This window comes from Talpa europaea (genome assembly GCF_964194135.1).
Source record: "Talpa europaea genome assembly, chromosome: 8".
Taxonomy (NCBI): domain Eukaryota; kingdom Metazoa; phylum Chordata; class Mammalia; order Eulipotyphla; family Talpidae; genus Talpa; species Talpa europaea.
In genome coordinates this window covers 43,951,533-43,965,371 of record NC_140075.1, presented here as the reverse complement: position 1 = coordinate 43,965,371, position 13,839 = coordinate 43,951,533, and the positions used below count along the sequence as shown (strand labels likewise).

Here is a 13,839-nt window from a genome sequence, read left to right as displayed (position 1 = left end):
CTAATTTTTCTTAAATTTTCTGATATTTCTAGGTAACACAGTTCATCAGAGTTGTTTTGTTTTTTAATTTTACAAAACTCCAAATTTTTCCAACATGTCAGCGGGAAAAAAAATCACAAGTACATGGGCCTGTGTACTTAAAACCTTTGCAGTTAAGGATCGACTGTACTTTTCTTTTTAGCCTCCAGGTCCTTACTGGACAACATGTTTCTCTCCCTCCTTTTATAATTTTACAATTTAGCATTTCATTTTATTCAACATCATAATGTAATTGGTCCTTTCATGTTGTGTTACAGCAACAAGGTCACATTTGTGTCTTTCATGTCTCTGCAATGAGACACACACGGTATGAGGTGTATAGCGGGTGTCTAATATTTGATCTAAATTAGGAATCAGCAAATAAGAGCATGTAGACATTAATATAGCATGCCCCTTTCACAGATAACGGTCTAAGGAGACTTTCAAGTCCCGGGGCTGACAGCTGTGGAGAGGCAGAGATGTCCATGGATGGGTGTAAGGTAAATGAATTAATCAGGCTTGTTACACTAGTAGCCTCTATGGTTGTCACCTGCGGCCTTGGTCATGTTAATGCAGAAGGTGCTTGGGAGCGTGGGCGCAGGGCCCGCCCATGGGTCTGATTATGGACACCTGAGTATGGGTGTGCGCGCATGCGTCAGTGTGCGCACCTGCGCCTGGCGGTGGAGCTAAAAGCAGAGACCGAGGACGGCTTTGGGAAGATGGACGGCGTCACTACAGAAGGGGAGAGACCGCGAGAGGACAGTGTGAGAGAGAATGCCAGAGAGAGCCCAAAGAATGGCGTGCTTGTGTACCTGGTTCCCTGAGAGAGCATTAAAGCTCCGGGACTCTCCATCAATCTGCTCCAACCCATAGAAACTGCCCTGTGCTTGCTGGCACTAGAATGGGCCAGCTCCCACAGGCCTTTCAGTGAAGAGGGCACTCCTGCCAATAGCCAAGGTGGAGACACACACAAGGAAGGTAAGAATAAGTCTCAGTGATATCGGGTGAGGGAACAAAGGGTCAGCTGCTGAAGTAAAGGGTAATTTTATGAAGAGGGTGGGCCCTAGACCCCATCTTAAAGCATTTACTTCATGGAAATAGGGAGGAATATACAAGTGGGAACACTTTTTAGCTTTTCCTGAGCTTTACATTCATGTCACATCCAAACCACAGGAGCCAGCTGGGAGGAGGAGGTGACTGTGGCTGCCTGTGTGTGCTGAAGGAGGTCACTTCCTTCCACCAGAGTCGGTGTTCTTGATGTGGCCATCCCTAGTTCCGTGCGCAAAGAGGGCCGACTCTCGTTTCAGAGCTTCAAGGACAGGGAAACTTGAGGTCTGGTTTGCCTTTGGCAGCTGCTGACTGAGGGGGTCTGACTCACTCCCACCCTGGCGCCATAAGCTAGTGAGGCACAGCTGTGGGCCCAAGCCTCGAGCCTGCACGTGTTGCGTGGCCTGGCTCAGCCTCAAGGCTGGCCCTGCCTATCGCAGGTTCAAATAGGGCCCTCAGAGACGGAGCAGGATGCTTACTGCTCTTTCCATTCTGCCTGCACACTCACGAGTTTTCGCTTCCTATGGAGGGAAACCAGACAGGACCTATTTCTGGGAAAAGCAGGATGTGACTGAGCAAAGTAAGCCGCGCGAACAAAAGGAACGTGTAGCCCTCTCCCCAGCTCTCACAGCACCCTCTGCCTTAAGGTTGGCTTTGTAGGGCCTTTCTGCCTGCACAGAACTTGGTTCTGTCCTGTCTCATCCATGAGGAGAAGCAGCTTCAGCCTTGTTCTCTCCTGCTTACCTGGCTCAGCCTCCCTGGGCGTCTCCAGTGCTCAGAGCCATTCTCCACTGGCTTTACTCTTGTCTCCCTTTCCTCATTCCTTTTGGGTGCAGGGGGAGCGGGCAAGCATCAGGACAGCAGAGCAACAGTGTGGGTTGGAAAGGTACAAAGAGATGCTAGATAATGTGCCCCCTTTTACCTTAAAAGCTGCCCCCACAACTTTCTCTCCAGACTTGGTGCTCAGCCTCCTGCCCTCAGCTTAACTGGAAACCTGTGCCAGTCACATGACAGGAGTTCTGAAAGTGGCATCGGCATGAAAGGGAGCCTCCCAGTGGGAGGAGGTAGTGTGGGAACACCCTCCAAGCCAGGGTTCTCCGAAGCGTCACCCCCTTGACCCTGAGGTTTTCTCTACCTTAGACCTGGCCTAGCTCTATTTCAATATCGCTTTAGAGTTATGATAGCCTTTTTACCTTTTTGAAAATATTTTTGGAATTAAAATTTTTTATTGGAGCAATAATTGCTTTAGAACATCATAGGCTTCAGGTGTACATCATTATAAAGCAATGTTTGCACATACTACATTAGGGTCATCACTTTAAGTCCAGTGGGCATCTTTGATTTGATTTACCCCTGCTCCTCCTGGTAACCACTTACTTGGTCTTATGTGTGAACACTTATTTAATTTACTCATTTTTCTTTTTAAGTGGTGTAAGTCTTAAGTCTTTTACCTTTTATTAAGTGCCTGTGTCCCCAATTTTAGTACAAATAAACATTTATCTATAGCGAAAACATTTTATATAGTTCTAAACCTTTGGTAGGAGTACAGTTTCACAGAATTTAATGTCTCCCTATTTGAGGCAGGGCAATAAATCAGGGCTTTTCCTACTTTCTTTCACCTTTTCATTGTTATCACCTGCTTGTGGGTGGGAGCATTGGTCTCGGCTGTCTATCAGGCAGGCACTAGCAAGTATTATGTTGGCTAAACTGAGCTTTCACTGCTGCTCCAGAACTTTTAGGAAATTTTAAGTACTATTTGCTTAGGATTTTCTGTGGAATTAGACAAGTGAAAAGATGAGAGGGGTGATTTCAGGTTATAATCCATCCTAGAGACCTGGTATTTGAAAATATAAGCAGCAACCTCCGGAACCTGGAGGTATGACAGCCTGGAGCTCTGGGAACTGGGAAGTGGGTGATCACAGCACAGCCCAGACTCAGACTAGATTGAATGGGCAAGAAGCTCTTTGGTCGGGATCCCACGTGATCCTTCTCTACTTTTACTCTCAGCAGCTCCACTAGTGTTGTTAAATGTTTTAGATTAGTTCAGTTAACATTCAAGAGATATCCACTGGCAAAAACAACATGAAATGTACAGACTTAAATACTTACATCTCAAAAGAGGCTTAGCACCAGTAAAGATTGAACATGATTTTCCTTTTGGAAATTGTTCTATGGAGGAATTTCAATATGTGATTAAAAAGTATACTTCTCAATCTACTAAGTAAATGTTTTAGAATCACTGAATCTAAGGCTAATTGAGCTGAAAGCTTTCTTTCCAGACTGCAGGCCTTGGCTCCCTCTAGTGTCCCTGCCTCAGCCATTGCTTCAGACTTAAATTGCCTAGGACTTTGAATAACTATTAAGCGGGGCTTCAAAGTCCAATTCAACTGACTTTTCTCTTCTCCTTAAATTTACTTGGTGACTCTTGAACACCTACATCAACTCCCTACATGAACTCCTTTGTTACTCTCTGTTGCTTACAACTAACCTTATTTTCAGTGTATAAGGTAATTGTTTCATGTGTATTGTCTTTCCTCCCCAAATTACAATTGTGCTTTTACTTTGAAATGGGAAAAAAACAATGTCAGGTGCCAATAGGTGTCTGATACTTTATTTTTTTTTTAAGACTTACCTATTTATACAAGAACTGGGGTCCAGGCCAGAGGCGCGGGAGTGAGAGGATTCACCAGAGACAGAGTGGGGAGCAGAACAGGCAGATTGACTGAAATACACTGCTGAGGGGAGCAGCGGGCGGGACAGGAGAGGTCTGTCGCGCCATGTGGGTATCTCCCTGGCCAGCTGAGAATCGAACACTCACTGCAGAGGCTGTGAGCAGCTTCACAGCACTGCGTTCAACCCGATGCACCACCAGGGATGCTTGGTGTTTGATACTTTAAATTTGGGAATCAGAGTATTAATAGGAAAGCTAATAGTTTCTTTCTTTTCAAAGTGGGAAACAGATCCAGAGAATTGCTGCTTTATTCCCTCCATGAGAGTCTGAGGAAACTTTCAAGTCCCCGTGCTGTGGAGGAGACAGAGTTGTCCAGGCATGGGCCACATCTCACAGGCCTTTCAGTGAGGCATGAAAAAGAGGACACTCATGCCAATCTCCAAGATGGAGTCACATAAGGAAGGTAAGACAAGTCTGAGCATTTTCTGGTGAGGGAGACAAAGGGTCAGCCAAGGATCTCCAGGTGGTTTTTTGAAGAGGTGGTACTTGAACCCAATCAAAAAGGATTTGATATGAGGTTGCTGAGGAAAAGTGTGGTGGTATGAAAGCATATTCAGAAAAGATGTGAAAGAGAATATTATAAGTTAAGACTGAAATCCCTTATGGTCAAATTATAGCAGACCTTGAATGCTCATCAAAAAACTAACACTCTAAGTAGGAAGCATCACTGAAGGAAAAACTCACAAAAATTTCCAGTATCTTGAATACGTATTGAATTCTTTTTAAATGAAATAAATTCTATCCAAAAAAAGAAAAGCTAACTTAAAGGGATATATGCGCCTCTATGTTCATTGCAGCATTCTTTACAATAGAAACATTATGGCAACAACCTATGTGTCCTACAGCTGATGAATAAACTGAGAAGATATGTACTCACAATTAAATCCTACTCAGGTATAAAAAAAAATTGCAACAACATGGATGGAACAGATTATGCTTAGCAAAATATATCAGGAGAAAGGCAAATATCAAATGATTTTATTCCTATGTGAAATATAAGAAACAAGGAACAGAGAAAACTAATCAAAACCATTGAAATCTGACTACACACTGAGGATACTGAGGGGGGACAAGGGGAAAAGGAGTAAAATAGGGGCAAAATAGACTATGGTGGAAGGTTATTGGCTTTAGTGTTGAGTGTGGTATGATAACATACATTTGAAGATGTATGAAAAAACCCCATAGACCTATACAGTGTGGGAGACCAGTGTTACCTCAGTAACCATTAAAGAATACAAAAAATTCACAAAGGAAAAACTTGAATTCTCCATCCTTTGAGGCATTTAGGTACCAACTCAACGTGCTTTTATCCAGTTACCTACTTATTTACAGAAAGATTCATAAAAGGGATTCGTACATGGACTTGATTACTGCTGAGGTTACATTTGGTTAATATTATACAATTATGGTTTTTGAATCAGGAATTAACCCTCCATTTTAGGAGACAAGACTATTTCTTTTTGCACTCAGTGAGTGCTTAACTAATGCCTCTTCAATTACTGAAAGACGTGAACAAAGTTTTACTTTAGGAAGAGGAATTTGGCAGGTAGGTTTAAACTGAGTGAGAATGGTTAGAAACTATTACTCATTTTCAAGGCCTATACTAGGTTAGTAGAAGTGGGACTGAAAAGTAGACTGATACTGTAGATGTAGAATCAAAATAACTTTTGTAATCATTTGTAGTTCTCAATAGATTAGGAATTTCATGAAACTTAATAGTGTGTCCTATTTGACTTTATCTCCCTCTTGCCTAATAATTAGCACATAGAATAACTCAACATGTATTGAATGAGTTCAATATTAATTTAAAGCTTTCCTGGCAATATCAAACTACTATTCTAAGTATTAGCAGCCCTCAGAATTTAGTTGTAAATATTTTCCCATCTCTAGTCCCATGGTTTCAAGAGCATTCTTATGTTGACATGTAACTCTATATGATCTACATTACTGGCCCCAACTTCTCTGAATGACATATATGTATACATGTCATATATGTATACGACTGCCTAGTTAAAATCCCTGTCAGAATGTAAGCATCTCAGATTTCACAGGTGCAAATCAAACTCTTTGATTTTTGCTAGCTTCTAAATGTATTCCTTCCCAGTATTCCTTCCCGCCCCCCTACTTTCTGGTTGATGTATCATTTGTCCAGTTGTTCTGGCAAAGACAACTTGGGAATTATCTTTGAGTCATCTCTTTTCATTCCCCACATCTATTCCACCTCAAGTCCTGTTTCATTTCTAAAATACATTTAGACTCAACTATCACACCTCCTTAACACCCCCATTCTTGATCTCTTCCTGCTCTGCCAAGCTTCCCAACTATTCTCTCTGACTTCATTCTTGCTTCCTTAAGTATTATATTCACAGAGCTCATAGAACTTTAAAACCTTGCATAACAACATATCTCTTTCTTTTTAGCAATCTGGTCTTCACCTTTGTTCATGACCTGGACCTTTTCTATTATTCCAACCTCTTATCCTCTTCATTTGCTATGATCCTTTTGCTTATGGAATTTGCCTTTGCCTGGAATACTCTTCACCTAAATTTTCACATGACTTGATGCTTAAAATTCAGATCTATGTTTACATGTTAACACTTCAGGTAAATTCACTGACGTAAACATTTTCAGTCAAAATGATCATAGTGGTCCTCTATCTTAACCTTGCTGTAATTTCTTGTCATCTGAAATTACATTTGTGTTCATTTGTCACTCCCCAATAGAAGGCAGAGACATAGTATGTTTTATTTACTATTGGATCTGATACTTGGTGGGTGCTCAATGGTTATATGTTAAATGAATTGTTAAATCCAGAATTGAAATTCAAACTGATAGTGAAGCACATTGTACTAACAAATTGTCACTGTAAGGTGGATGAATAATCTTAGCTCAATTAAAGACTCTATTAAAGGTGTTCTAGGAAAGTAGCTGATTTAGCCTTTAGGCAGGCTGTCTGCCCTAAAATTCTTTTCTTGCTCTAGCCATGGTGTCTGAAATTCCATTGGCAATTCAGAACCATGCCTCTATATTGAAGTTTTCACCTTCTATTTAATTTGCTACTAAAATTCAAATAGCCTCAGCATGCATTTGTTCACTAATAAAAGATTAGAGAAAAACGATTTTCTGAGAGACAAGTCCAAGAGAAAAGACGACCAAGAACCAGAAGGAAGGCAAATGATTGTCACTTAAATCCTTGTAACCTTGCCAAAATGCCTTTGGTGGAGGCCTTTATAAAATCATCCCTATAAAAAGCTGGATGGTTATAGGTCTTAGCAAAAAACTTTCTGTGTGATTCCATTGTGACTAGCAACCTTCTAAATTTTTCTCTCCTCTGTGTACCAATTCCATTCCACAACCCCCCGAGTATAGAAACTTGACCACTTGGTAGTCTACTTTCAATGAGCCTCTCCTTCCTGATTATTTTTCTATAATAGTAGATCAACCAGTCTTACATATTTCCAGAGGAAAGAACTTCTGTAGCAGGTGATTTCTAAGTATCCGAACAATGTTATATCATTAAATGCTGATTAAAAATATTTCCTTAGTATGAGGAAATACTTATATTTTAATAGCATGTTAGAAACAAAGAATTTGATTTCCCTGCTTATTCCAGTTTGGGTTCTCCAAGCAGACTCAGAGATTAGCATGCAGAGTATGTATTGGGATCAACACTTTTGGAAGCAAAGGAAGCAAGACTGGTAAGAGGGAAAATCTGAGTTCAAGGCACCCTAAGCAAAGGTGGGGAACTTCAGAAGAACTAGATGGCCCTTTCGAGTTGACTCCCCTTTCATGGAAGAGACTGGGTTTTCATATCACATTACCAAACATTGGATGCAAGCTGATCCTAGCTGAAAGCTGGTGCTCTCTAGCTAATGGCAATTTCTCTAGAGAGTTGGTAGCTGAGGGCTCTCTACTCCCAGCACCTAGGAAGATAAGTTCTTAGGCCTAAAGACAGATCTGAGTAGCACAAGAAAGTACCCATTACACCTAGCATTTTCATATTGATGTCACTTTTTGGTTGCTAACATTGTGGATATCTCTTATAAAATGGTTGTATGAATTGTATACTAAGTGTCCATGGACTTGGCTTGCTACTAAAGACAGTTTTCTTGTTAATATATGCTTCTGAAATATTTTCACTTTTCTATAAGTAACATGTACTATGATCACACTGGGGTAAGAGTTTTGTTGGGTTGTTTTGCTCTTATTTAACATTTTCTGAGGCAATCCATGGGATATACCAGAACCCTGAGATTATGCCTTAGCCATCTGCAATGGCCAGTCTGGATAATTAGAAAGGTAAAATTAAATTTATTAATCCTGCAAACTCATCTGAATCCAAGAGTTTTCCTTAACATAGAAAAATTCCTCAACCTGAATGTGTTGGAGGAACTAGTTATGTAGGCTTCCCATTATAATTTGTCTATGTAAGATTTCTGATTGAAATCCCGAGGAAGCAAACTGAGAATTAAATGCTTGCAGATAGGAGATAAAACTGAGATAGTTCACATGAGGGAAAATATTTTCGTGATGTAAGTGAGGTAATAAAGACCCATGATCATAGGTTTGATCACTCAAGACTGGGCAGTAGATATATATACAAAAGGACCCTCTTTCTACAATGGCTTTTCACCCTGACAAGGTTAGTCTCTGAAATAAGAATAAATTATACCTTAACTTGTTCATCTCTCTGAAGAAACATAGCCATGAATGAGCAAGGAAGTCTACTTACTAAATTCTGCATCTATAAGTATTAAGCAAATTTATTAGAGATAGTCGATTTCTCAAGAATTCTGTGAATGTGGTTGGGACTAGGAATTGGTACCAGGTGCTTTTTCGACTCATCTCCCTCTCCCCGTGTTATTATTGCAAGCACTCAAGGATGATGAGAGATGTTTACTGCTTTCTTGAAGCTTCAGTTTATTGCTGAGGAGGCTGTACTCAGTGATCTGTTTGGATTGCAATATGGTCCAGTGGCTTAATGTGACTCCCAAATTCCGGTTTCATCACTTAATAATTCTGTTGTTAACCACTATAAATTACCTGCCCTGGTTCTTAGTTTATTCTCCAAAATAATAACCTACTCCAAAAACTGTTGAAAGGGTTGAATTAGGTTAACCCATGTGAAGAGCTGATGGTGCATAGTAAAACCACTAAAAATATTAGGTATGATTATTTGGTGAGAATAAGTTCACAGTTATAGGATTAGGTTAAGAATCACTTCCAAAATTTTTGAGATGGAGAATAGGACAGCTACTCCTGGTAGTACTGATAGTTCTTGGAATACGTAACACACAAGTAAAGTAACAATAAAGATGAATAATTTCTCTACAGAATTGAAACCAATGAGACAGAGTCCTTCCATAAAGTTAAAATAGGTATGGGAGTTGGATTAACAATGGTAGTATTAAATTTTAAGTTAGGAGAGCTACTGCTATCAGTGTTCAGGACTAGCTATTTCTGTCAAACACAGAAGACACAAATCAGTCAAGGAATTAGACCTTCCTACACCAAAAATTTGACCTAACTGAATGTAACAAGACTCACCAAACATAACAACCTGCTCCTCTCTCACAAGAAAATATGAATTACCTAAGTATTGTTCATTTATCTGTTAGAAAAGTGAGGAACAAAATCCCACCTTTTGATCAGGTGTAGGCAACTTAGGCTCTGCTTCCCTAAAGTATTAACTAGGTGAGAGGAATGGGTTGCTATGAAACTTAATACATATCTAACACTTATTCCATATTCTAGGTGTTTTATTTGGAAATCACTTTCTTGTTAGAATACCTTCTGATTTTTATGTTTTAGAAAAGCATTTCTTACACATCGTATTGTTTTTTCTAGTTGAATCCATATTTACTAGTTGCTCCATACTTATTCATCCAACATATAGATGACCTCTATAAACCAGTTACACAGTATGTGGGTATTCTGAGTGTAGGTAAGAGGAGGGTGATTTTTAAAAGGTCATTAGATAAATAATTTTAAAATCTGTTAGTTACATATATGTATTTTTTCTGCTTTATAGTTATGAGTCAATGAACTCAACTTTATTCTTCCTTAGAGTTGGAACCACTATATAGTTGGGTTCTAGTAAAATTTCCATTATCTCTGAAGTGGTTTCATGTATCTACTTGACACATTAGTTAATCCAAAAGAACTGTTGCAGTTAGTAATGGAGACAACACCAAGGGTTATGTGACTACTTATAAAATAATCTCTTATTTGAAGAAAATTACTTGCAAGTATAAACCCGGCCTTAAAAATTGATACAATTTATGGATATTTTTCCATACATCAAGATTTAAGAAAGTTGAGTTAAGCTTTATTTCTTTAAAATGAAACACAAGAAAGAAAAATGCAAGTTACAGAGGAAAAGGAAAGGTAGAATGATAGAAAGTAGAAGTTAAAATCAAAATCCTTGCCTTGCCTTTTTCTGAAATTGCAGCTACGTTGGTGTTGTGATTTCTAGCCTAGTACACATGAGAATAGTTTCTAACATGTAACAGTGTTACTAAAGATATAGAAAGGATTAGCATCCAGCAGAAATAGAAAGTAGTCAAGGTGTAATTAGGTATTTTATTTTATTTATTTTTTTAAAAGATTTATTTGTTTATTTATACAAGAACCGGGGTATAGGCCAGATGCGCAGGAGGGTGAGAGGATTCACCAGAGACAGAGCGGGGAACAGAACGGGCAGACTGACGAAATACACTGCTGAGGGGAGCAGCAGGTGAGACAGGAGAGGTCTGCCGCACCATGTGGGACCCTCACTGGCCGGCCGGGATCGAACCGGCGCTGCAGAGGATGCAGACAGCTTCACAGCGCGGCACTCAACCGCCTGTGCCACCAGGGGAGGCACTAGGTATTTTATTGATCTACATTTTATTTTTCTATTGTTTCTTCCAATTTCCTTTTACTTAATGAATCTAAAATAATTGGACTGGGCCTCCCCTGTGGCGCAGCGGTTGAGCGCTGGGCTGCGAAGCTGCCAAGCTGCCCACAGCCCCTGCAGAGCCAGTTCGATCCCCGGCTGCTCCCCGGCCACCAGAGGAGGGTCCCACATGGCGCGCAGACCTCTCCTGCCGCCCGCTGCTCCCCCCAGCAGTGTCCTTCGGTCCTTCTGCCTGCTCTGCTCCCTGCTCTGGCTCTGGTGAATTCTCTCACCCTCCCGTGCTTCTGACTGTACCCAGTGCTTGTATAAATAAATAAATAAATAAATAAATCTTAAAAATAAATAAATAAATAAATAAAATAATTGGACTTTTTCTGTAAAAGCTGTGAGAAACCCTAGGGCTCTTCCTCTGACCTCCAGTGTCAGACTATCTGGTGAGTGGGGTTCTTTCATCTATACAGTTTTTTAAAAATGTAAAATAAACACCATCTGAATGATTTTTAAATGTACACTTCAGTGACATTAAGTATATTCACATTGTTATGTAATCATCACCATCATCTATCTCCAGAACTTTCAACTTGCAAATTGAAAATCTGTGCCCATTAAACAGTAAATCCCCACTATCCTCTCCACCATCTAGCCCCTAGCAACTCTCATCTATTTTCTGTCTACATGACTTGGGCTACTTACATGGCTGTAAGTGGAAACATACATGTAGTCTTTGTTCTTTTGTGATTGCTTATTTCATTGAGCATAAGATACTCAAGGGTCACACATGTTGTAGCAAGTGTCAGTTTCTTTTAGTTATGGAATAACATTACATTGTGCGTATACACCACATTTTGTTTATCCACTGATGGACACTTGGGTTGCTTTCACTGTTTGACTGCTGTGAACATGGGGCTACAGATACTGCCTCAAGATCCCACTTTAAACTATTTTGGGTATATATAGCCAGAAATGGAATTGCTGGATCATATAATTTTTAATTTTTAAGAAAGTACCAAATTGTTTTCCACAGTTGGATGCACCATTTTCCTATCCACAGGGCACAACGGTTTGATTTCTTTATACTCTCTTGCTAACATGTATTGTTTTCTTTTTTTTTTTTTTTGAAGTAGTTTTCTTAATGGATATGTTGTTTGATTTCGACTTGTATTTCCCTACTGATTAGTGACATTGAGTGTGTTTTCATTTGTGTCTCTTCCTAGGAGAAATGTGTATTCAAATCTTTTAAAAATGTTGGTTGTTTTTGTTGTTACTGAATTGCAGTAGTTCCTTGTATATTCTGCATATTACTTCCCTATTGGATATATGGTTTGCAAGTATTTTCTCCCATTCCATAGGTTGTGTTTTCACTCTGTTGATAACATCCTGTGGTGCACAGAAGTTTTATTTTAATGTAGTCCAATTTTTTCTCCTTTTGTTGCCTGTGCTTTTGGTGTCATATCCAAGAAACCATTGTCAATCCAACTTTATGAACCTTTCCCCCTGTATTTTCTTCTAAACTTTTTGTAATTTTAGCTTTTGGGTTTAAGTCTTTGATTCCTTTGGATAACTTCTTTATATTGTGTAAAGAAAGGGTTCAGCTTCCTTCTCTTTGATGTGGTAGTTGTACTGTTACCTAAATTTCCACAGATGTTTCTGGTGTTTGTGAATCCTGAGTTGTGCCAAGCTCCAATTACTTCTCCCCTCCCACAAATACCAGATGAATTATTTGTGGCAAAAAGAAAATTAGCAAGAGGGTTAATTAAGTGCAGAGACAAAAATCTATATAAAATTCATATATGCTAACCAGATTATGCTTACTATTTGGGGGTAACTTGAATTGTGAAATAGCTACTACCCACAGTGAAAATATTTTCATACTTTCCCTTTTTTTTTTTTTACATTTGTTAATTGTTCCAGATATTAAAAAAAATAGTTTAGAAATAATCCTCTAAAAGCTTGTTCTGGGTTAGGTATAAAGTTGCATCTATGAAACAAAATTAAATCCTCCTTTGGGAGACATAACTGCAACCTAGACCTCACAACACAGTGTTCCCATAAGTAAAATTTAACTGAACAGGAGTTCACAATCCAAAATTATAAATATCCAAGAAAATAATCAAATGTGTGAGTGGGCAGAAAAATATCTCAAAGCAAAATTAGACCCCTCAAGAGCTTTATATAATGAAATTATTAAATATAATAAACTTTATTTACATTGATTCTCTGAACATAGAAATATTGATAAAATTGAATTCCTTTCAGTATTAAAACTTCACAAACAGGTTCATAGAATGCCTATACTGTGAAAAGCATTAACACCATACAACTGTAATATATACAGCATAATCTCCTATAAAAATATATTTAAGTATATAGCTCAATAAGATAGTAGTCAGTCTCTGGGTGACAGAAATATAGTATTTGTAAGTTATATATTTACTTTGAAAATGTGGTAAGTGTACATTTACAATAATAAAAACAAAACTAAAAATTTACAGCAGGCGTTGTATCTGGCAATGAGATGACAAATTTATAGGTCAAGGATGCCCTGTTAGTTCTTCTATTTATCACTGTATTATATTTTAGGCAGTCCAGTAAGGAAAGAATATAAATGACATAGGAAAGAGATATAAACAGAAAATTCAAAAGAATACAAATAATAAGAATTTAAAATGGAATTTAGCAAGACAAGTGGATATAAAGTCAATGTACAGAATTACTTGCATTCCTGTATAATAGCAATGAACTTAATTTTGAAAAGGATGCCGTGCTGAATATCTACTTGCCCTTCCAGATTTACTCTCCATCCTTCTCTACACTCATCGTGCCTGGTGCAGTGGGTCTGTGCCAGCAGGCTTCCTTGCTCTTTGACTTCTCTATAGGTTCAGTCAGTGGCAGCACCAATAAGACATTCAAAGAGGGAGAAAAGAGGATGAGGATTATATTGCTTCCTTTCTTGCCCTGTAGAGTTGTTCCTGACTATTTGTATTCCTATTTGTATTCACAGTTCCCATCAAAGGGAAAATATCAGCATTGTTTAAATAGGTATCAAAAGGAAAATAGATAAAATACTTTCTTATAAAATTGAAATCAAAATTGATTTTCTAGAAAATTAAGCATCCAACCAAAATAAAGCAATGTTTTCCTACTA

General features: G+C 38.8%; 1 protein-coding gene across 1 annotated transcript in view; it reads left to right on the top strand.

Moving 5' to 3' along the window:
• Nucleotides 1-668: 668 nt before the first annotated feature.
• Nucleotides 669-13,839, top strand: part of MNS1 (meiosis specific nuclear structural 1) — a gene marked incomplete at both ends in the record, with an annotated part of 59,154 nt that continues 45,983 nt past the window's right edge. Inside the window, one exon of the mRNA XM_084240163.1 lies at nt 669-782. Coding sequence (XP_084096289.1) covers nt 669-782 — 114 coding nt within the window. The remainder of the gene's footprint in view (nt 783-13,839) is intronic.